The sequence below is a fragment of the Oncorhynchus tshawytscha genome, linkage group LG07 (assembly GCF_018296145.1).
Source record: "Oncorhynchus tshawytscha isolate Ot180627B linkage group LG07, Otsh_v2.0, whole genome shotgun sequence".
Taxonomy (NCBI): Eukaryota; Metazoa; Chordata; class Actinopteri; order Salmoniformes; family Salmonidae; genus Oncorhynchus; species Oncorhynchus tshawytscha.
This window is the reverse complement of record NC_056435.1, coordinates 29,842,699-29,865,656: the sequence shown is the minus strand read 5'-3', so window position 1 is coordinate 29,865,656 and position 22,958 is coordinate 29,842,699. Positions and strand designations below refer to the sequence as shown.

At 41.4% G+C, this 22,958-nt stretch overlaps 1 protein-coding gene across 8 annotated transcripts in view; it reads left to right on the top strand.

Annotated features, from left to right (window-relative positions):
- The window catches only part of chl1b (cell adhesion molecule L1-like b), a 72,681-nt gene extending 51,143 nt beyond the window's left edge, over positions 1–21,538 (top strand). For 5 of the 8 annotated variants that reach the window (XM_042324272.1, XM_042324275.1, XM_042324274.1 and 2 more), the window contains 19 exons: positions 832–943; positions 1,378–1,544; positions 1,747–1,912; positions 2,028–2,152; positions 2,913–3,014; positions 3,327–3,524; positions 3,707–3,777; positions 4,558–4,780; positions 5,561–5,676; positions 5,936–6,140; positions 6,288–6,410; positions 7,692–7,871; positions 10,565–10,594; positions 11,710–11,781; positions 13,915–14,028; positions 14,264–14,425; positions 14,856–14,987; positions 18,211–18,283; positions 19,346–21,538. In XM_042324272.1, coding sequence (XP_042180206.1) covers positions 832–943; positions 1,378–1,544; positions 1,747–1,912; positions 2,028–2,152; positions 2,913–3,014; positions 3,327–3,524; positions 3,707–3,777; positions 4,558–4,780; positions 5,561–5,676; positions 5,936–6,140; positions 6,288–6,410; positions 7,692–7,871; positions 10,565–10,594; positions 11,710–11,781; positions 13,915–14,028; positions 14,264–14,425; positions 14,856–14,987; positions 18,211–18,283; positions 19,346–19,553 — 2,579 coding nt within the window. In that variant the 3' untranslated portion in view covers positions 19,554–21,538. The remainder of the gene's footprint in view (positions 1–831; positions 944–1,377; positions 1,545–1,746; positions 1,913–2,027; positions 2,153–2,912; positions 3,015–3,326; positions 3,525–3,706; positions 3,778–4,557; positions 4,781–5,560; positions 5,677–5,935; positions 6,141–6,287; positions 6,411–7,691; positions 7,872–10,564; positions 10,595–11,709; positions 11,782–13,914; positions 14,029–14,263; positions 14,426–14,855; positions 14,988–18,210; positions 18,284–19,345) is intronic. The other 3 variants (XM_042324277.1, XM_042324276.1, XM_042324279.1) reach the window with 3 other exon arrangements.
- The last annotated feature ends 1,420 nt before the right edge of the window (positions 21,539–22,958 follow it).

Sequence of the window (22,958 nt, the reverse complement as noted above, 5' to 3'; positions counted from 1 at the left end):
ACATTCCCTGTTGATCAGCCCGCATGCTCCCAGGCATTTATTTCTATGCTAGCACGTTTCTCTACTCCATTCAGAAAGCAATGCCACAACAATAAAATGTGCTCCTTTTATAAGAGCAGATTAAAAATAAGTGCTCTCTTTGGCTTCTCAGAAATGTCTGGAGTTTGTCGCTGGTGACAAACTAGGAGGTTATTAAGCGGACTGTTTCTGGATTCAAAGTCACAGCTTTTTATTTTGGTTAACAATGGAATGAGACAGACAGGATGTTTTGGTTAGAAATGACATTGTTCCACTTGTTTTCATTTTTTATTATTTTTTATTTTATTTTCAAATTGTATGACAATCATCGTGACAGTCCAGCCTTTCTTTCAAAAGAAATGGAAGACAGTAAAATTTTCACATCACTTGGTCTGCTTGATCAGTCTCCTTAGTTTGAATCTTAGCCATACATTTTAATGGACCTTCTTAGTGTATCTTTGTAACCAATACTGCAGTACAGTCGGAGGGCCAATCCTCAATCCCTCCATATCTGTATTGAAGTTAGAAAATAATTCTCTCTCTCTCTCTCTCTCTCTCTCTCTCTCTCTCTCTCTCTCTCTCTCTCTGTCTCTCTCTGTCTGTCTCTCTCTCTCTCTCTCTCTCTCTCTGTCTCTCTCTCTCTCTCTCTCTCTCTCTCTCTCTGTCTCTCTCTCTCTCTCTCTCTCTCTGTCTCTCTCTCTCTCTGTCTCTCTCTCTCTCTCTCTCTCTCTCTCTCTCTCTCTCTCTCTCTCTCTCTCTCTCATATATATGTCCCTTACCCTTATTCATTAACTGGGATGTCTCTCCCCACAGATCTGCCTCCTATGGTCCTGACAGAGGAAGGTCTGGAGTATTCAGCTGTGGAGGGAAAGAGTGTAGTCATGCACTGCAAGGTGTTCAGCTCCCCGCCCTCTATTGTAACCTGGTGAGTAGGCTCTCCCTAACCATAGCCTGGTCCCAGACCAGAATGTGTTTCAGCCAACTCATCCTACTCTTCTTGTCATGTCATCAATCATTGCCTCTAGCACATACAAATGCTGGACTAGGATTCTCCAGCTCAAACCAGTCCTCTCAGAGGCCAGTAGAGAGCAGTAGATATCAATGTGTCAATACTAGATAACAATGTGTCAAAGTGTCATTAGGTAGTTATAAAAATAGCTATGTACAGGATCCGTTTCTCTGTTGGTGCACCACTGTATGCAGTGGAAATGTGCAGAAAGAAAAAACATCTTACACCTACTGCAATAATGCCCCTTAAAGTATTTGTGTATCTTCTTAAGTGCTCAGCAAGGTTCCTCTGTAATTGAATTAAATTGCAGAAAGTGGAGACGTTAATTGATTGCTTTACATGTTTTACAGGAACAAGGATGACTCAACAGGGTCTGTGGAGGGACCAAGGTTTACAGTTCACCAGAATGGATCTTTGGAGATCCATAATGTGGAGAAAGAGGACATGGGCCAATACACATGTTACACCAAGAATACTGAAGGGAAGTCTGCTATAACTGCCTTACTGGATGTTAAAGGTATGTTAAACGAAATACAAGACGGCATGTGTTTAACACACAACTAGGGTCATGTGTTTTTCTAAATACAGTATGTGACCTGACGAGGAACAACTGCCTCATATAGTGTTTCCTGCTAAAGTCACATGGTTAGAAAAAAGAGGGGTCCTAAACACAACTCTTTACATGTAACTTATACAGTTGTGTGTTTCATCTATCCAAGATCCCACAAAGATATTCCAGGCCCCAGAGGACTTGCAGGTCCTAATAGGAACCACAGCCCACCTCTCCTGCCTGGCGGTGTACGACAACTCCTTCAGTGGCGACTTTGAGATCGTGTGGGAGAAAGACGATATGGAGATAGCACTAAACCACACTGAGAATTCTGGGTAAGACGACACCTTTCTTATGGTGTCACAGATCCAAGCCTAGCCCAGGAAAGTTCACTTGTTTTTTTAGATTGCACAGATCAATAGGTTGTCTCTCTTTTTTTTCTGCCGATAGATATTTCTTAGAGGATGGCATACTGCAGATCGTCAACGTCAGCCACAGAGACCATGGCATATACAAGTGTCTGGCCAGAACTCCAGTAGACCAGGACACTGCCTCTGCACTACTCATCGTGCTGGGTGAGAAAATATGTCAAATACTGTACATCAAAACCTGGTCTGACCCCCAACGGTTCAATGACCCCCAGCACAACAGAAATGCATAGCATGTCACAATATGGATCCATATGCCGAAGCCAAGCATTCCATGGCGTGGTACACAGAGTAGAACATGATTACACCGTGTGTCTTCAGACCTCAGCTCTGCATTTACAGAACAATGCCTTTACTTCATTTGCATCGCAGTTTTACATTTGGCTTTCTTTCCCATTGGTCAGTCTCTGACTGTTTCATGGTGCTTTTCCAGAGGATAAATCAAATCAAATTGTATTGTATTGGTCACATACACATGGTTAGCCGATGTTATTGCGAGTATAGTGAAATGCTTGTGCTTCTTGTTCCGACACTGCAGCAATATCTAACAAGTAATCTAACAATTCCACAACAACTACCTAATACACTCAAATCTAAGTAAAGGGATGGAATAAGAATATGTACATATAAATATATGGATGAGCAATGGCCGAGCGGCATAGGCAAGATGAAATAGGTGGTATAACAGTATATACATATGGGATGAGTAAATGCAAGATATGTATATGTCACCATTAAAGTGGCATTGATAAAGTGACTAGTGATCCATTTGTTAGTGTCCAATGATTTCAATTCTGTATGTAGGCAGCAGCCTCTCTGTGTTAGTGATGGCTGTTTAACAGTCTGATGGATACAATGTCTTTGTGTGTTATCAAAGTAATGTCTTTGTGGTGGTGGTGTTTTACAGATGTCCCCGATGCACCTGAGAACTTGGTGCTGTCTGAACACAAGGGCAGAAGTGTGAAGCTCAAATGGATCCCTGGGGATGACCACAACAGCTCAACCACTGGTAATAGTCTGGCTCTGGCAAACAAAGTTCAGCTGCTTTGCGTGATTTAGGGAACAGCAGGCCTGTAGTATATACAATGATAATAACATGGCACATATTTACTAAGAAAATGGAATTAGTACTTTATTATTGTGTAAGTCTCCTGTCAACATTCCAACACAAATGTGTCGTATTTGTTTGGGGGGAACAAGTTTCCTGCTTAGTGCAGGGTCTGAAGAGTTTCCTACGCAGGTGGCTGTTAGATAAGCAGCCCCTTTGGCAAAGGGCTTGGGCAGATTGGGGTCTGGTCTGTGTGTCTCACCCTGTGAACAGACTTCATTATTGAGTATGAGGAGAGCCAGTGGGAGCCAGGGAACTGGAACGAGCTTCAGAGAGTTCCAGGAAATCACGGTTCGGCAGTCCTCAAACTTTATGGACATGTTGACTATCGCTTTCGAGTGTCTGGAGTCAACGCGGTGGGTAGGGGGCGTCCCAGTGAGCCCACAGAAAGATACAAGACCCCTCCTGCAGGTAGGAAGTCCAGTTATGTTTTATCCTCTGACCGGTCTCTACCGCCCGTTGAACTTTGAAACACTCAAACATCTGAGATAATTGATTTCACTCTTAGGTCTCTCATGTGCACGTTTCACAGGAGGTTTATTTAACTAACAATTTCAATTTTGGCGAAATCCATATTTCTTCTCTGCCACCAGCCCCTGACAAGAACCCTGAAAATATTAAAATCGAAGGTCATTTGGCACATGAAATGGATATCAACTGGGAGGTAAGAAACAGAATGGGGTTCCTTTAATGTTCCTTCCCTGCGTACGTACGCACCCCTCCGAGTATTGACTATTTCACAGCACTTACATTTTGGGGAAATCAAAGAATCTCTCTTTATTCATAGAGAAAATAAGCTTTAGTGTTATCCCTCAGAAATAAATCAAATATCCCTGCTTTTGATGTGTTGTATTGTGATGTATAACTTTAGAAAACCTATTTTTGATAGGTCATAGTGAATGGGATAGCTATCAAAGCAGTACATTGTGAACCTTTTATTAGAAAGTGAAAAGGAATGGAGGAGTACAGTAATACAGTAATAAATTCTGCTTTATTGTAAAAAGATTAATCTCACCCCCACAAATGATCTTCCTGTCCTAGCAGAGTAATGCAACCTGAACTTCTGAATGTATGAGCTCCCTCATTGTTAATGATTTGCTTTTGTGGATAATAGTGTCTTATTCTATTTCCCATCATGGTCAGGCCATTGTGAGGGAAGCGCTAGATCGCTCTATAATCTCTACAGTCTGTGAAGTCCTAGACTGCTCCTTATATCAGAGGGGTGCCTCGCGGCTCCCTGGAGCCAGCACCCAGGCAATTGTCTTATTGTTTTACTGATTTTATATGATCAAATATTAGGATCCATGTGTATGGGCTTGGCCATGATAACCTCAAAATAGCCAGGGATGTAGAAGGAAATATAAAGAGCTCGATTGTTCAAGTTCCTATTAAATTGTAATAAATCTGTGTGTTACTGCAATTCTTACATTCCTCGCCCTTGCAGCCACTGTCCCCCATTGAACACAATGGGCCAGGCCTTGAATATAAGGTGAGCTATAAACGGCAGGATGTGGAGGAGGACTGGCACGAGCATGTGGTGAAAAGACACTCGTTTGTGGTGAAGGGCACTCCCACGTTTGTGCCATATGAGGTCAGGATCCAGGCGAGGAACTACCAGGGATGGGGACCTGAACCCAAAGTGATGACTGGCTACTCTGGAGAGGACTGTGAGTGACTACTGTTGTTTTTAAATAAAACAATCTTACAGCCTTGTAAATACAAAGAATGTATGTGAATTTCACAATAATAATACAATTCAGATGTATAAGGCCAGTACCGTATGTACCATTCAGCTTTGTGTGTGGTTGGCTCCAGTCCTTAAAATCTGGACTCTTTCTTCTTTAAAAGTGCTATAAATTTGTGAGCAGAATTCTAACCCACCAGCCAGAGTAGTTGATGAAATCCAATGTTTGCTTTGTGATATAGGCTCGTAGCTTGGTTGAGCGTCACTTTTATAGGGCCTATGTACCCTTTCACTCATGCCAAAATAAAAACTCTCTTTTAGAACCATTTCATTCCATACACTTTCTTATTTCTATCTTTATCTTTAGCGCTCTTTTGGATTTGCCCTCAGGATGTAACCTCAGGTCAAATGTACCATCTCAACCTTGTTAACAACGTGTTGTCCTCCTTTAGAAGCTTTGTACTCCTTTGTCGTCATACTGCCTGGTAGCATCGCTTAGGCAATAGCAGTGAGTCCAACATTAGTTCCCTCCTTGGTATATCACGTTATTTAGATTGCAGTCACTGATCTATAGATTATTATTTGATAGAGGTAAAGCTTTGAAGCACCTAAATACCCAACCCTGCCAATAATACACACATGATCTGGTGGATCATACACTGTAAAGCTGAGCTCATCCTTCACACGTTGGGCTGATCTTTACAGTACTCAGTGTGACATACGGGCTGAATGGACTGTGACGTGAGTGTGTTTGGCCCTGCAGTCCCCTCCGCGGCCCCTGATGATGTGGCGGTGGAGGTGATGAACAACTCGCTGGTCAAGGTCAACTGGACGCGCGTTCACAAGGAAAAGCTGCATGGACATCTGGGAGGCTACAGGGTAATTCCTCAAAACAGCCCTGTAGCTTTAAAAGACACTGTTTAAAAGGAGAGACCCTGACCTCGCTGGGTCTTCTGGCCCCCTCACCCAACTCTGTCTCCCTACTGCTGGCAGCCTCACTGTTCCCTTACACTCGCGGGAAAAAACACTATAACCAAGACCGCAGCATTTTTCTATGTATGAGCTGTTGTCTTTTTGTCACGTAATTATGATCTGTTAGACCTATAACACTGTCTCCCCTCTGTCATGGCGGTGTCAGATAAACTGGTGGCGGCTGCGTAGTCTGCTGGACTCAAAGAAGACTCACGGGAACAAACACACGCTGACATTCCCGGGGGACAGGAACCATGCCATGGTACCAGGGCTCACGCCCTTCTCTGAGTACAGCCTCATCGTCATGACCTTCAACGGGCGAGGCAACGGGCCAGGCAGCCACGCCGTCAACTTCAAAACACCCGAGGGAGGTAAGACATGAGGGGAGAGGTCTGGGGTGCCGTGGAACATATTGATTCAGTACTGTCCAATGGACGAAGAAAATAACTGTCTAGAGACATGATTATTGTGCTACACTGTCAAACTGCTTACTACCTGTATATTCTTTTGTTTCCCAGTTCCAGAGGAAAACCCTGTTTTTAGGGTCACAGATGTTCAGAAGCACACCGTCGCTCTCACCTGGGCACCTCCTCTGGTTGCCAATGGAGTCGTCACAGGATACCGGCTAGAGTATCAGCTAAGTGTGTACAACTCTTTCCTCTTCCCCGTTGAACTGCAGTCTCTTACATGCACCAGCCTACCTTCATTCAAAGTGACTAGCGATTCCTTGATCTTGCCACTAGGAGATAATGTTGTGCTTGTGAATGGTGCTACAGCTCATTGCTGAGCGTGTTGTTAATGAGGTTTTAGAGTTTAGCTCCTACAGCTGGTGTTCAACTTTAGCCCTATTATAGAAATGTGAGAAAATGCATGCAGAGCTGTGATCCACAGGTTTAAGTCTCACAGTGGTTGCATGAGAATATGATCCAATGTGGGGAAACTCAGATTAAAGGAATGAGGCTTGAATACAACTAAATGTTAAAAGTATTTTATTGGATGGCATCAGAAAGCATGGAAGTGGATATCCAGTAGGATTTATTGATAGTATAACCCGGGATTGACCCCCTTTGGTGGAAAGAGGGGTCAGTTGTCGGGTTGGGGTGTGACACACTGGCCTGTGTGGTGTGTCATGATCCGGCCCCAGCAGCGCTGACCAAGGCCAGCGTGTCACAGCCTTTTAAGGTCTTTGTTAGTGACCCGATACCGTCCACTGGGGCCTTCGCCACAACCAACGACCCAGATTAATCCCAAAGGAAACAGTCACTGGACATGACGTGCGTGTGTATGTGCCCCACTCTTCAACCCCTGGCCTGAAACAATAATGATGATGAGGCTAATTACAACGTTTTAAAGACGGCATTGCACTGCAACTTTCACTAAAGGTTTGGGATTTTGCCGCTGCACGAGAGGGCCAAACGTGTCATGCTGTATTTCAGAAGAAGGGACGTTTACATTGTGCAAGTGTGATGAAGCTGATGGACTCTTTTGAAGTGAGGGGTCTTTGAAGTCCCCTTGAAGGAACTCATGTGTGAAATGTTGAGGATAATGCACACAGCTGTCAGCATGGCACCGGGAGGAAGCACCAGAGGAATTTAAAGGCTGCTGCACAGCTGTTCCAGGGCTGAGCCCAGCTTCTTAGAGGGCCTTGCTAACTACATTTTTCACAGGTTTCACAGAAACCTACACTGTTACACTGAGGGCCAGTTCCACCGCTAGGGAGGGCAGAACCAACTCACAATGCAGATCACATGTTGTACATTCTTACATAGCGTGGTCATGTATTCATCAAACCCCCAAGATATCATGTGTCCTTTTCAAATGATCTATCATGGGCTTCTTTTCTCCTTGGTGTTTCAGAGAGACACCTCTGTGTCCATTTATATAGCAATACAATGTTTAATCCAGTCTATGTGTGTGTTTAGTCAACGACACAGAAGAGGTGGGTGTCCTGCAGTCGATGGACATCAGCAGCCCGGACACCACCTCGTGTGTCCTGCGGAACCTCGAGGCCGTCAGCAGGTACAAGTTCTACCTGCGCTCCTGCACCAGGGTGGGCTGTGGGCCCCAGGTCAGCGAGGAGAGCACCACCACACCTGTAGCGCGTAAGTCACAAAGGCCAGGGTGTTGCCTGTGCAGATGGGGGATGCTGGAGGAAGTTTTATAGGGAGAGAAAGGGGGCATGGATTTAGGGTTGGGGGTAATGGCGAGATGTGATAGCCAGACTTTGGGATGAGGTACTCTGTAGATGACCAAGCCGTTTCAGTAATGTATTAGCTCAGGGAATATGATATTGGCTCCATCTGCCAGGCTTTTCATATCTCTATCTAAGTAATTTTTGTGGTTAAACAATATCATAAGGGTGTGAGAAGGGGTTTCATTCATCATTGTCATAAAAGAGCAAGTGTTTATTGATTTAAAGGGGAAAGCAAGCTATGAAACAACCAGCTGGAGAAGAGATTTGCCTTCGGCAAGTGAAACTGTATATTTTCTATATAATATTGTATTATTATATAGGAATTGGTAAGGTAAGTCAATTGCCCGCCATTGCAGTATGTTTGGTTCATGCACATGATACATCATTTTCATTTTATAAAACCCAGTATATGTCATTTCTACTTCACACAAGTAATATGTACCCTTCTGAGTCTGTGGGAGTGTAGATAAGGGGGTGGCACCAGTCAAATATAATTAGAATCTAATGAAAATAAGCAAGTGCACTTGAATTTGTAATGGAGAGTCTGTACTGTACTCTGAGGTGCCACAACACACACAGCCTCTGTCCAACAATAGTAATAATTCATTTGGGTCCTCTCTAAATAGCACATTTTAGTAATTTAGCGGACGCTCTTATCCAGAGCATCTTACAGGAGCAATTAGGGTTAAGTGCCTTTCTCTGAGGTTACATCGACAGATTTTTCACCAAGTCCGCTCAGGGATGCAAACCAGCGACCTTTGTGTTACTGGCCCAACGCTCATAACTGATAGGCTACCTGCAAGTAAGGGCTTTCACATTGAAATAAATGTACAGTATAACAAAACATAGCATCCTATTCAATCTCAGTAAGCAGGCTTCTGGGATGAATTAAAAACATCACATTTGGTGTGCTGCGAGAATGCATGTTTAGATTTGTTTACTTATTTTTTTATTTAACCTTTATTTAACTAGGCAAGGCAGTTAAGAACAAATTATTATTTACAATGACGGCCTACCCCAGCCAAACCCGGGCCAATTGTACACCGCCCTATGGGACTCCCAATCACGGGCCGGTTGTGATACAGCCTGAAATCAAACCAGGGTCTGTAGTGACACCTCTAGCACTGAGATGCAGTGCCTTACACCGCTACGCCACTCAGGAGCCCAAACAAAACTTAACAAAATGTTGTTATGGTGTGAAAACAAAATAAACATACTTTTGTGTGGGAGTAATGTTATATTGCTTTGGATGTATATCCTGTAAATGTTTCTTCGTCTGTCCCCATAAGAGAACCCTACTTCATTTACACACATTTATGTAGGGTAACATTTTGCATCTTTTTCATGCTTATGTTGCGCGGTTGGTGTCTGCATATGCTTTCCCTATGCCATGCAAATGTACACTGAACAAAAATATAAACGCAAAGTGTTGATCCCATGTTTCATGAGCTGAAATAAAAGATTGCAAAAATGTTCCATAATCACAAAAAGCTTATTTCGCTCAAATTTTCAGAACAAATTCGCTTACATCCCTGTTAGTGAGCATTTGTCGTTTGCCAAGATAAACCATCCACCTGACAGGTGTGGAATATCAAGAAGCTGATTAAACAGCATGACCATTACACAGGTGCACCTTGTGCTGGTGACAATAAAAGACCACTCTAAAATGTGCAGTTTTGTCACAAAACACAATGCAACAGATGTCTCCAGTTTTGAGGGAGCATGCAATTGGCATGCTGACTGCAGGAATGTCCACCAGAGCTATTGCCTGATAATTGAATCTTAATTTCTCTACCATAAGACTCCACGTCCAACTGGCCTCACAACCGCAGACCAAGTGTATGCCGTCGTGTGGGCAAGCGGTTTGCTAATGTCAACGTTGTGAACAAAGGGAAACAAATGCATTTTATTGATGGCAATTTGAATGCACAGAGATACCGTGACGAGATCCTGAGGCCCATTGTTGTGCCATTCATCCGCCGCCATCACCTTATGTTTCAGCATGACAATGCACGGCCCCATGTTGCAAGGATCTGTACACAATTCCTGGAAGATGAATATGTCCCAGTTCTTCCATGGCCTGCATACTCACCAGGCATGTCACACATTGAGCATGTTTGTGATGCTCTGGATCGATGTGTGCGACAGTGTGTTCCATTTCCCGCCAATATCCAGCAACTTCGCACAGCCATTGAAGAGGAGTGGGACAACATTCCACAGGCCACAGTAAACAGCCTGATCAACTCTGCGATGGAGATGTGTCGCACTGCATGAGACAAATGGTAGTCACACAAGCTACTGACTGATCCACGCACCAACCTTTTTAAAAAAAAAGGTATCTGTGACCAACAGATGCATATCTGTATTCCCAATCATGTGAAATCCATAGATTAGGGCCTAATGAATTTATTTCAATTGACTGATTTCTTTATTTGAACTGTTACTCAGAAAGATCTTAGAAATTGTTGCATGTTACAGTTGTGTTTTTGTTCAGTATATTTAAGGCGTTTAACTTATGCTATTGAAAATAATGTCAACAACTTTCAATACATGTACCTGCTTGGCAATGCTTTCCTTTTTTCTTTTTCCTCTCTTCACCAGCTTCAACAGCGGTATCCACTGTCAACTTAAGTATGTAGATTTCTGTTCATGTGCAGTAAAAAACAACCACTGTAGTCTAACGCTGTCGCAAGTCATGCCCTCGGGTATATTAACTATGTTGATGTAATACTGTATGAGTCGGCAGTTCATTAGTTGTATCACATCCTTGGTGGATAGTTGAGTAGAACTGTAGCTCTCTCTCTCTTTCCATTTCTGAGAAAGACTTGTGCTATTCTTTTCATATAGCTGTTAGCATGATTTCTGTCAGCTATAGTTTCTTTAACATAGACTAGCTGTGAGAGCATGAATATGGATACAGGGCTGATAAACGGGTGGGAGGTGACAGCTCCAGACAGCTCCTGGCCCTGCCTGGCTCCATGGTTGAATGGGTCAAGCAGGCATTTAGCAAAAGTTACTGAATCTGATGTCGGCAACAATTAAGACCTTTTTAATATTTCACACAAATACGAAACTAAAATGATGCAGATACTCCTCTCATCTGTGAATAATTGCCCTTGTCTGTTGCCTGCCCTTGCCATCAGCGCTGAGCACTCTGATGCCTCCTTTCATTAGTAGACCAATACAGACTCCCCTGTTTTCAGACAAAGTTTGTGGTTTTCTCTGCAATAACAAATGGTAATGAGTATCCTGATTATAAATTCATATGAATCCGATCTCATTAGTGAATCTCTAAATGAATATTGACTTGTGTTCTAACAACGGCAGGATCAATGCCACCTGTATTACAAAAGCAACGGGATCAAATTAAGCTTTAAGTGCAACATACAGGAAGGATATCAGACGGGCATCTCTATTGTAGTGTCATTCAGCGTTCAAATGATGGCGTCAGTGGAACTGAACAGTGGAATAGTCACTTCCTGCAGTACAAATTATTACCAATGATCATATCTAGCCAGAAATGACACCTTGTGTCCTAGTTCTTTGATGGTATGCATTGCTCTGTAGTAGTAACCACCCTGACTAGTCATTATAGTAGACATATCTGTAGACTAGAAACTAATGTCAGTTCACTTTACCCATAGTTGTAGTGTACTAACAATTCTACTAGTAGTCAGTAGACAGTAGCTCCCCCTCCTTCACTCCAAAAAATAGCCAATAATCTCAAGATCTGTCTTTCTTTTCAGGCCAGTCTGCCTCCCCCTCACCTCCAAGCACTGCAGTCTCCCACGTGTCCAATGCCACCCATTCCAACATAGGTATTCATGTCACCAATTGTGCTCCGTATGGTCATGATAGTCATAGGTGGAAAAACTGTCAACTCTAGTGATCGCTATGACACAAATCCTCTATTTTGAGCTTAACTTCAATCAATGAAAAACTAGCCTCAGCATCGATGTTGAGTTAAAGTCCAGCAAACGGCTCAACAAGCTCATCAACAGACAGTCACGTTATTGAATCTATTCCATACCCGGAGGTGTGAGTGTAGTGTGTTGTAGTTCAAACAGGGCAAATATGTCTAATTGTCAAGGATTGATTTGTTTGGGGGGCCCAGTCCTCTTACACGGCAGAATATTGACCAAACAGTCACCTGAACATTTCCATGTAACCTTCAACTGGGTAACCAACAATAGTGCTGTGGGGCAAGCAAATGTCCATAGCACCATTTGAGCTGAGGAAAGTGTTGGCTTAGCCAGGCAGAGTGAGGAGGAGGTGTGAGCTCTTAAAGAGACGGTAATATTTAGGGGACTGAGATAAGTGGATAAATTGAAAGCTGTTGAAAGCTGTAGATCAGAATATTTCTGTGTACTGGGGCACTCCTTTTATAGAACTCCCTGACTTTGAAGAGCCATCTTTCAGGCATTGTGGCAGGGCCAGGGCTGCGCTCCCTGCTGTGACAGCAGATGCTTTCTGCAGCCTTTAATACCAGGCTGAGCAGCGCGGTGACAAACACGCCAAGCCCTGGGATATTTTTAGTCAGGCCCCGTGTCACTTAGTCATCATACTAAGCGAATGATGGGAATTACCATAGTTACGAAGTCATACATCAGCATTACCCACGGTGTGTCATTTGTGCTCACAGGGATGAGCAGCACAGACACAGGTGTCCTTGTGTACTGAATTATCACCTGAGAAAATAATGACACCTGAGCAGGAGACAGTCACAGATTTGCATGTATGCCTGAGGGAAATGAAGGGGATTGGTTGCTGTTGACCGGGTCAAACCATAGCTTTCTTTTACCAACTTTAGCAATATGGAGTGATGCATGATTCTCACCATCACTCCAGGTGCAGTGGTTCTTTGATTTATTCTTGGAGTATCAGAGTCTTCAGAGTCTTTATTAGTCTGTTGTTGTCTAATGTATTCACCACAGTACCTGAGTACAGTGTACCTGCAGTGAGGCAAAGGGACTTACTAACCTCTGCTATTTAACATTCCCATTGAAGTGTTTACTGTTGTAGAAGAAAAGCTCAATTTTGTGCTTGGACCCTTCTACATGAACCCCTCCACATCTTAAGCATGTTTTCCATAGGGGTCTGTACACTGATTGTACAAGACATTATAATATTGTGTATTTTTTTGCCCTGAGAACAGCCTCAATTTGTCCTTTGGGAGGTGGACCATTCTTGACAAACACGGGAAACCCCACAGCATTGCAGTTCTTGACACACTCAAACCTACTACCATCCCCTCTCAAAGGCACTTCAATCATTATATTGCTCTGAATGGCACACACACAACCCATGTCTCAATTGCCTCGAGGCTTAAACATGCTTCTTTAACCTGTCTCCTCCCCTTCATCTACACTGCTTGAAGTGGATTTAACAAGTGACATCAATAAGGGCTCATATCTTTCACCTGGATGCACCTGGTCCGTCTGTCATGGAAGGAGCAGGTGTTCTTAATGTTTAGTACACTCAGTGTACAGTACATATGTATTGCAGCAGGGTAAATCTATCTGATTTGAAAAGGGAGAGCAGTCAGTGGTATTGCTTAAGAAAATGAACACGCGGAGTCAATAAGCAGGGTTTTGCCTTGTTCTTTCGTCTTTCAGGTTTCAGTGGATGCGTGCTATCTATAGATTTCCATTCAGCTCTGCGGACTTTCCTTGTCAAAATATTTCCATATCATTGTAGTTTTCCTTTGGCAATTCCATTACAATTGATTCATGACATGCTGTTGATAAGCCTTCACTCTGTGTCCTACAGTAATATTAGGAATGAAACACATAAGCAAATGGATTGACTTAATCAACAACTCTCTGGCCAGCTTCCGATCCAATGTTGTTGTTTTTTTTTTTTGGTGTGGATGTAATCTGTCTTCTCGTTACTATCCTTTACTAACCCTGTTCTGCTGTTTCTCCCCTTTCCCCCCCTCATCTGTCTGTCAGTCCCAGCCCTGTTGAATATTAGTTCCTCAGTTAGTGACAACTTTGCAAATATCAGCTGGATTCCGGGAAGCGAACAAACCGATTCAGAGTTTTATGTTGCATATGTGAACAACCGTAAGCACATATTACTTCTCTGTCCATTTGTAGTCTATTTTATAGTGATACATGTTTAAGGTGATTTTGAATGTATTGGTAACATCTGAGAAATCTGTATTCCATATTACCGTTTAACGTTACATGCTAGAAATGTTGTTCTGTGTTATTTCATCGAACTCTCTGTAAGTAACCTTTAACCCTTGAACCTTCGCCCCTCATGAGTACTAACCCTCCCTGATTGTGCACCTTATAGGTAAAGGTAACTGGAAGATCTCTGAGGCAGTAAACACCTCTAAGACTTTCCACATCATTGAGGGGCTGGAGCCTGGGACTGCGTACACTGTGCGCCTTATGACTAACAACTGGGTTGATAATTCTAGTATTTTTGAAGATGTAATCAGGACCAGGGATAAAGGTGAGCAGGGATGCCACAGGAAAAGAAGCAACCCCCCTTCATCCAACCCCCCACCTACATCAGCACCACAACCAATTGATGTCTTATTGAGTACTAGGTCTATGCAGGTGCACCATTGTCCTTGAACGTGTCTCAAGGTGTCATGCATGGTTTTCTCAGTGTCAATAGGATTCCCCCCCCCACAAAAAAAAATATATATTCTGTGTGACTTGGTGAATGAATTTCTGTTTGAACAGCCTCTTCAGTTGATTAATTAGACAAGGGGATTAGCTGTTTAATATTAATACGGGTACATTTCCATTTCAGCGTAACCTGCTGCCTCTCTGCCTCTGCATCACATAGACTTTGTCGATGTAAACATTCAATTAAGTGTCCTCGGGAAAGGCAGGGTCAAGTCAATGTCAAAGAGTTGTGTTGTTGTTCTCCTCAGGTCTGGCAAGCATCCATGGAGGAATCTCCACCCAGGGCTGGTTCATCGGGCTGATGTGTGCCGTGGCTGTCCTCACACTCATTGTGTTAATCGCCTGCTTCGTCAACAGAAATAAAGGAGGGAAATATGCTGGTAGGTGCTCACTCTCAAACACACACACACACACACACACACACTGCACCTTATGAATGTTAACTAATCATTACACAAGGCATCATTATATTTCCATTTAGAGTCCTCGTTACAAAAGAGAAATGATACATCACTCTGGACACCGTTATAGATATACTTAAGCTGATGTGTTATTATTTGTAGAAATATACATCACACCACTGCTCAAAATGTCAACGCTGATATATTTAGAGTATAATGGGAACTTGAATTAATGGGAGCATATGCATTTGTATTCATAACATTTAAATACAGCATATCATATTTGGAATAGGCTGAATTTGAATAACAAAGCATACAATGCACAAAATACACAGAAGATATGCAAATGTTATGGTCACATGCCAGTGGTGGGGTGATGCCATAAGGACCAGCCAGGGTATCTTAATGCCAGTCCTGTCTGTGGGGGATGTGGGGGATTTTACAGTACCTTTCATCTTTATACACTTATTGGTCTCAGCTAATCGCCTATCATGTCAGAAAGACAGTCTAAATCACAGGGCTTTGTTCTGTGTTGCCTTCATTAAGCACTACCTCCTGCACTTTCACTGATAGTAAGCTTCCCACTTTGAAATGAGGATTTAGTTGTTACTCATATTGTAAATGTTACTGACATCAAGCACTGAGTATGTTATTACTTCAGAATGTGAGAGAACTTGTAAGGCGTTTTAACAGAACATTATTGTGTCTTCATCAAGCATTACAATAAAAAATAAAATAAACACTTGTGCGAAAAAACTAATTACAGCCATTTTTTTACCACATGAGTCAGACACGTGGTTTTCGGACACTGCATGGATTTTTGACATGTACATTTTTCATGTTTATTTTTCATGTGACACGTTTCATTAGAACCCGTGTCTCCAACGGGAGAAGCCAACGTCATGACCATTAAACCAAGCGAGTCGACACTTTCTCTTCCAATGTATATTTATTATACATTTCTCACAAGCTCTGAATATTGACTGTTCAATTCAGAATAGGGCAGTCAAACATTTAACATTTTTGTCAAGTTGCTGTAATTTAAGATGTTTTTATAAAAAGCATTGACGTCTTGATTTTGTCCAAAGTAACAGTTAGCAAAATCAGCTAAATTGATAAAGCACACTTTCTTTAACCTCAATTTCAACTTGTTTTGACTTAGCATGGTTGTTTTTAGCTGTATCGAGGATGTATTTTGGATGATTCAGTGTATTTTGATTAATGCAATTAATCACGATTTTAACTTGAGTTTAACTCGAGATAACTGATTAACTCTGACAGCCCTAATTCTAAATCAAAAGTATCCGTTTACATTAATTCCAAAAGCAAACAAACACACACTTTAAAATACATTAAAATCCCCTTTAGGCCTGTTTATTTAATGTAACAAAAACCAATGGACAGTTAACAATAACAGAAGCGAAAAATAGCTAAATAGGACAACATCGAAGGCTAGCTATCACCTATCACTAAGCTAACTAGCGTTTTTTTAGTTGGCATACAACCATTGGATACAAATTTCATAAAACCTTCTAAAATACAAATCATTAGAGTGATTAATATGTAGACATGTAAATACACTCAATATGAGCCCTTGTTTATAAAGATAACAACAATATCCTCTGAAATGTCATGTTGTTCTCGTTGACTTGCACACAAAAGTGAACTAGCTAGCTAGTTACTTAGCTTGGCTACACTCATGTGAATGGGAAAATCTTACTCGTTTAAACAAGGGCTCATATTGAGTGTATTTACATGTGTACTTATTAATCACGCTAATGATTTGTATTTTAGGTTACTATTTATTAAATTTGAATCCATTGATCACATGCTAACTACACAAGTGTGGTGGCAGGTAGCCTAGTGGTTAGTGCATTGGGCCAGTACCCGAAAGGTTGCTAGATCGAATCCCTGAGCTGACAACATAAAAATCTGTTATTCTGCCCCTGAACAAGGCAGTTAACCACTGTTCCTAGGATGTAATTGCAAATATGAATTTGTTCTTAACTGACTTGCCAAGTTAAATAAAGGTTAAAAAATATATATATATATATATATAACCAGGATAAATAATTATGAGACACAGAGAGTGGTCTTCTCTGTTCTTTCCACTGGACTTCTTCCAATGGTCATGGACCAACACTCTTGCGGCAGTAACACTCTGAATGCCTCTCCCTAGTGGTAGCGCTAAGTATACATGTATATCAATGCAACACCATGGAGGACTAATAATGGAGTGGATGGCTCAGAAAACAGAAATAATTGTTTTTAACTTGAATTATTATACTCAGATAGGCATGTGGAGTTTTCTTAGATGTGAAATTGCAAATGCGATTTTCATGGGATTGTTTTTAACATTTGAACTTGCAATTCCACATGTGAAGGTGAGATTTACACATGGAGTTTTCTTACATGTAAAACTGCAAATGTGAATTTCACACGTTAAAGGTCCAATGAAGCCGTTTTTATCTCAATAGCAATAATTTATGGTTAACAATTAAATACTTTACTGTGATTGTTTTCAATACAAATAGGCAAAAAGAAAAATGAGCAAAGAGCAATTTCTCAAGCAAGAATTTTGCTAGGACTGTCTGGAAGTGGTCTGAGTGGAAAGGGGAAAACTGGAAGCTAGCAGTTATTGGCAGAGAGGTTTGGAAATCTCTTTCTCATTGGTCTAATAACTAATTTACCACCTGGTGATGTCACCCGGCAGGCCAAAAAATCCATCCCACCATAACAGACTGATATTTCAGGCTGTCTTTTCAAACAGCACTTACATTAAAATGACATCGTCACCATTTTCACAATTTCAAAGTAGCATTCCAACCTGTGTACAAAACATTATGAACAGGCTTTTTCTATGGCATAGACTGGTGAAAGCTATGATCCCTTATTGATGTCACTTGTTAAATCCCCTTCAATCACTGTAGATGAAGGGGAGGAGACAGGTTAAAGAAGGATTTTTAAGCCTTGAGGCAATTAAGACATGGAGTGTGTGTGTGTGTGTGTGTGTGTGTGTGTGTGTGTGTGTGTGTGTGTGTGCCATTCAGAGGGTAAATGGGCAAGACAAAATATATTGTGAAATTTAAACTCAACATTTGAAAGCAGCCATTTCACCTGTTTTTTTGTAAGGGAATGTAAAAAAAAATGTTATGGAATGTTATACATGGTACCCTAAATAATTATCTTTCTCTCTGAGCAGTAAAGGAGAAAGAGGACCTCCACCCAGACCTTGAATCCCAGGGTATGCATGATGACACCTTCTGTGAATACAGGTAAATCACACCTCCAACCACCATTGCATCGAGAATTCATTGTACCCAATGTTTTGAATTGTATCACATCACATAATTAATCATCATATAATCATATAATTCTATCTGTGCATTTCTCCTGATTTAAAAGAAAACCCCACATGCATGAGCTATACACGGACCCTCACAGACATCCCTGTTCGAGACATGCGATGGGCTGAGTAGCATGTATGCTTTAACATGTATGTGGTAAACAGCAACTGTTGTTGTTGACGAATTCGTGATGTCGATGTGGTATCACCCTATATGGTGCATTGTGATTAGGTAGACGTGTGGTGGTAGAGCTCAGCTCATTAGCAGTAACAGCCTCATTGTTCAGATGTTACTAATTGTTTCTGAATGGAGCTCAATGAAGGATGGCTGCCTGGCCGCAACACAACCTAGCAGGAGGCTAAAAACCAATCTGTGTAATTGAATGCAGCTCATCTCCGGGGCAATAATATCTGTGCTCAATTCATTAATCCTCCACTGGTCCGATTCAGAACACACTCAAAGAATGCAACTCAGAGACCCGCACACCACTCCAATCAGTAGTCTCACACTCAGAACCTAAATTGAATCAAAAGTAGCCTAGACATCTTTCGCCATATGGTCACAGTAAAGTTGAGAACTAGAGTGGTGTGTGTGGTCCTTAAAATATGTGGCCCCCAACGTCAGATCACGGGAAAGCACATTTATTGTATGTTTGCTCCAAAATCTGAAGCACACTATAATTGTACACTACAACAGCCCGACATCCACATCAATACCCTGTCTTCTTTAAATCATCCCATTCATTGTCACATACAGTACATGGATATACTGTACATGTAGAGTTGAAGTATTCCTGACATATTTGATAATTTTTCCTCTGTCCATCAGTCAGAGGTAGACATTGCTGCCAGAATCACCGAAGCTCTTCATTGAAGCTTTATGGGTTCAAACCTGCCTGTGTCCCTGTCCTCACCAGTAAAGCCTATTGAGTTAAGCCATGAGTGAAATTAGGTGGATTTTAAATCCCCTGTTTTTGTGCCATCGACACAGTGACAACGATGAGAAGCCACTGAAGGGCAGCCAGCACTCTCTGAGCGGACAGATCAAAGCAGAGGACAGTGGGGACAGCCTGGTGGACTATGGGGATGAGGACGCCCAGTTCAACGAGGATGGCTCCTTTATCGGCGAGTACGCTGGACGCAAGGAAAAAAGGGTGTCCATGGAAGTCAAAGGAACCACCAATCAGAGCAAAGCGTAAGAGAAAGGAAAAGGGGCCATCATCCATCCTTAGGACAACACTTTCATCAGACTGGTCGAGAGGTGGGGGGGGGGGGGGACTTAATAAAGGAAGTACATGACATCCATACCAAGCAGAATCTCATGTGAAATGTAATTTGTCATTGTCAGCTACACTGCCATCTTCATTTTATAAAGCTTGTCCTTTTATCAAACTGTAACAGAATGCATCATTTCGAAATGTATATATTATTGTATGTGTGGAGGTGTTTTATATTACCGCAAATCAGTGAAAACCTTTGAGGCTTTTGCATTTTTTTGTCAAATGCAACAACTGTTTGTAATCCACTCAAATATAAAAGGAAGAAAATAAGAACTCCTGTCCACATTGCTCCTTGTGTTATACTGCCAGGTCTTTTAGCAAACAACACGTGTATGTGAGCATATGATGTCTGTCTTGTTCAGTTGAAGCAAATATTATTGACATTTTATATTTGAAATGCATTCATTAAATATGATTTTAATATGTGTACAAAAGCTGTTTATTAACTTATTTCCTGGTTTTATACATGACAAAATAATACAAAATGGATGCCTCAGTTTTATCACATGATGAAATACACAAAAACCCAAGGCAGGTGGGTCGTTCCACTTATTAGGTGCCTTTTGAGTAGTGTAATTTGGTAAACATATATATTTTTTACCTCATTTTAATATTCTGTCATAAAGACCAAATGTTCAACTTAATAAAAAAACAATTTTTCCCATCTCAATGTTTTTTAAAAATAAAAGTATAGTAAGTGCCTATTAAATGCCAAATAAAGTAACAGGGTTGACCGTAACAGGGTTCATCTTAAAACTTCATCTTAAATCAGCCATGAATCCCCTTGTGACTGGGGGGAAATAAGCTTGTTGTGTGCAACAGGGAGGGGCAATTGAATGCAAGCTTCGCAAAGAAAATGTAATTATAAAAAAATGGCTCGCCTGTTGATCTATGTGCTACAGGGTTAATGTGTTATGCTCGACTCGCTCAGTTTCCTCCACAAAAGACCAGAAAATGGCCAAAAAGAGTAGAAGCGGCTCACCTGCATTTACACTGTAATTTGACTATTAGATGTTCACTGTTTCTTTTGAAAAAAATATTGGAAAAGGAATAGTTTCACTATATTTAAACAGAGTTCAGTTCACATAACAGGGTTGATATTAAAATGACAGACTGTTTTTTTTTTGTTAAGCTTAAGATGAATTACTAATCACATGAAATAAATAATCATCATCAGAAATGAGTGTCAAAGCAACAAAATAACTAGGGCTTTACAATGATGGTGAAAACTTGGAGAATGTTGGGGTTAAGTGGATTAAAGTCACAGAGGATGCACAGAGCGACATGAATTTTATGTCTATTCATATAAAAAATCTGATTTATTGAATTTCCCATGTGGTCTATATTGAAGGCTACTTCATTTACTATAACAGGCAATTCAATATTTGTGCACAATTTCTACTTAATATATCAAAGGGACACAAAAGGCACTCATTTCATGGAACGACCCAGGTGCTCTGAGAACTCCTCTCAGTTGATAACAGGAAAGTACTTATACTGTTGTTGTGGACATTTCTGATACAATTTCCACCGCGAGGCTGTGATTCAGTGGTTTTATGAGACAGCTTGCTACAACATGCAGACAATTATCAACCGTGTTACCGCTTGATCTATTCTAGTTCATCAAAATACCAATTAAAGCATGGCTTAATGTTGTCCCAATGTCCATAGAACAACCTTGCTCATTACAACTTGCATGCCATTTTAGACAATGCCATTCAACTCCAAAAAATGAATCACAGTCGTAAGCCTGTTTTTAAAGTCAACCTAAACGTTAACACGACAATCGCCTTCTATTGCATCTTTGTACAAAAAAAAAAAACATGTACAGCTATTGCATGTGTTTCAGAACGTTTGTGGATGTTTTTGATGTTATTAAATTGTTTCACTTTTCATAACCGTTGGCCATGGACTGACTGTCCGTCTTTAAACTGTACATGTAAAGAACACTTCCACTTCGATATAAACTATTTGTGCTTTGGGGTTTGTGATACACTGAACCACCTGCAGAAAGCTTTGCAATGCCGTTATAACATCTACTGGTAGGGATGCAGTGCATGACTATCTTACAACTGTGGTAAGTGTTCTGTCTGTTGTAAATAATGCATAACACTATTGGGACATGAATGTGTATACTTTGTGTGGGGTTAGTTCTGTTACTGAAATTGACTGCATATCTACAGTGATCACTCAATTACATGTTTACCTCAAATTGTGCCAAATTGTCTAGGAGCGTCTCTAATTCATAGATTCTGGAATGCAGATGTTTCTTCAGCTTTGAGTTTAGAACATGTATTGACTTCATCAGGTGTTGATTAGCGAGAGAATTTCCTGATGAAGCAATATCATATGCAGAAACAGATCACACGCCAATCATTACAGACTTCAAGTCAGAAGTCTGAGAACAGTGGGGGGGGGGGAAACGTTTATCTGAAAATAAATCACTTCAATGTCAGGCCTGTCTCCAAGGTTGTTAATGGGTTGTTTAAAACAACTTGTGCCTCAGGAGACTAACATGGGAAATCAAAGGGGTGGGTTCAGTCAGTGGATAAAGGAGCAGGGCTATAATCACATGGATAAGCAGAGAGTAGAGTATCACACTGCTCAGGTCATGATGGTTTACCCAGTTCCATTTGACTGAACTTTACAAGTCACACTTCCTCCTGTGTGAGGGACCACATTTGTTCTTTAGGACTCAGCAGACAAAATAAATATATTAAAGAAAACTGCTATATACAGTGCCTTCGGAAAGTATTCAGACCCCTTGACTTTTTCCACATTGGGATAGGTTACAGCCTTATTCAAAAATAGATTAAATTGTTTTTTTCCCCCCACATCGATCCACAGACAATACCCCATAATGACAAAGCAAAAACAGGTTTAGACATTTTTGCACATTTATTAAAAATGAAAAAGGTTTTCAGACCCTTTACTCAGTACCTGTTTGCAGCACCTTCGGCAGCGAATACAGCCTTGAGTCTTCTTGAGTATGAAGCTACAAGCTTGGCACCCCTGAATTTGGGGAGTTTCTCCCATTCTTCTCTGCAGATCCTCTCAAGCTCTGTCAGATTGAATAGGGAGTGTCGCTGCACAGCTATTTTCAGCTCTCTCTGGAGATGTTCAGTCTGGTTCAAGTTTGGGCTCTGGCTGGGCCACTCAAGGACATTCAGAGACTTGTTCCGAAGCCACTTCTGTACTTAGGGTGATTGTCCTGTTGGAACGTGAACCTTCGCCCCAGTCTGAGGTCCTGAGCACTCTGGAGCAGGTGTTTATCAAGGAGCTCTCTGTACTTTGCTCCGTTCATCTTTCCCTCGATCCTGACTA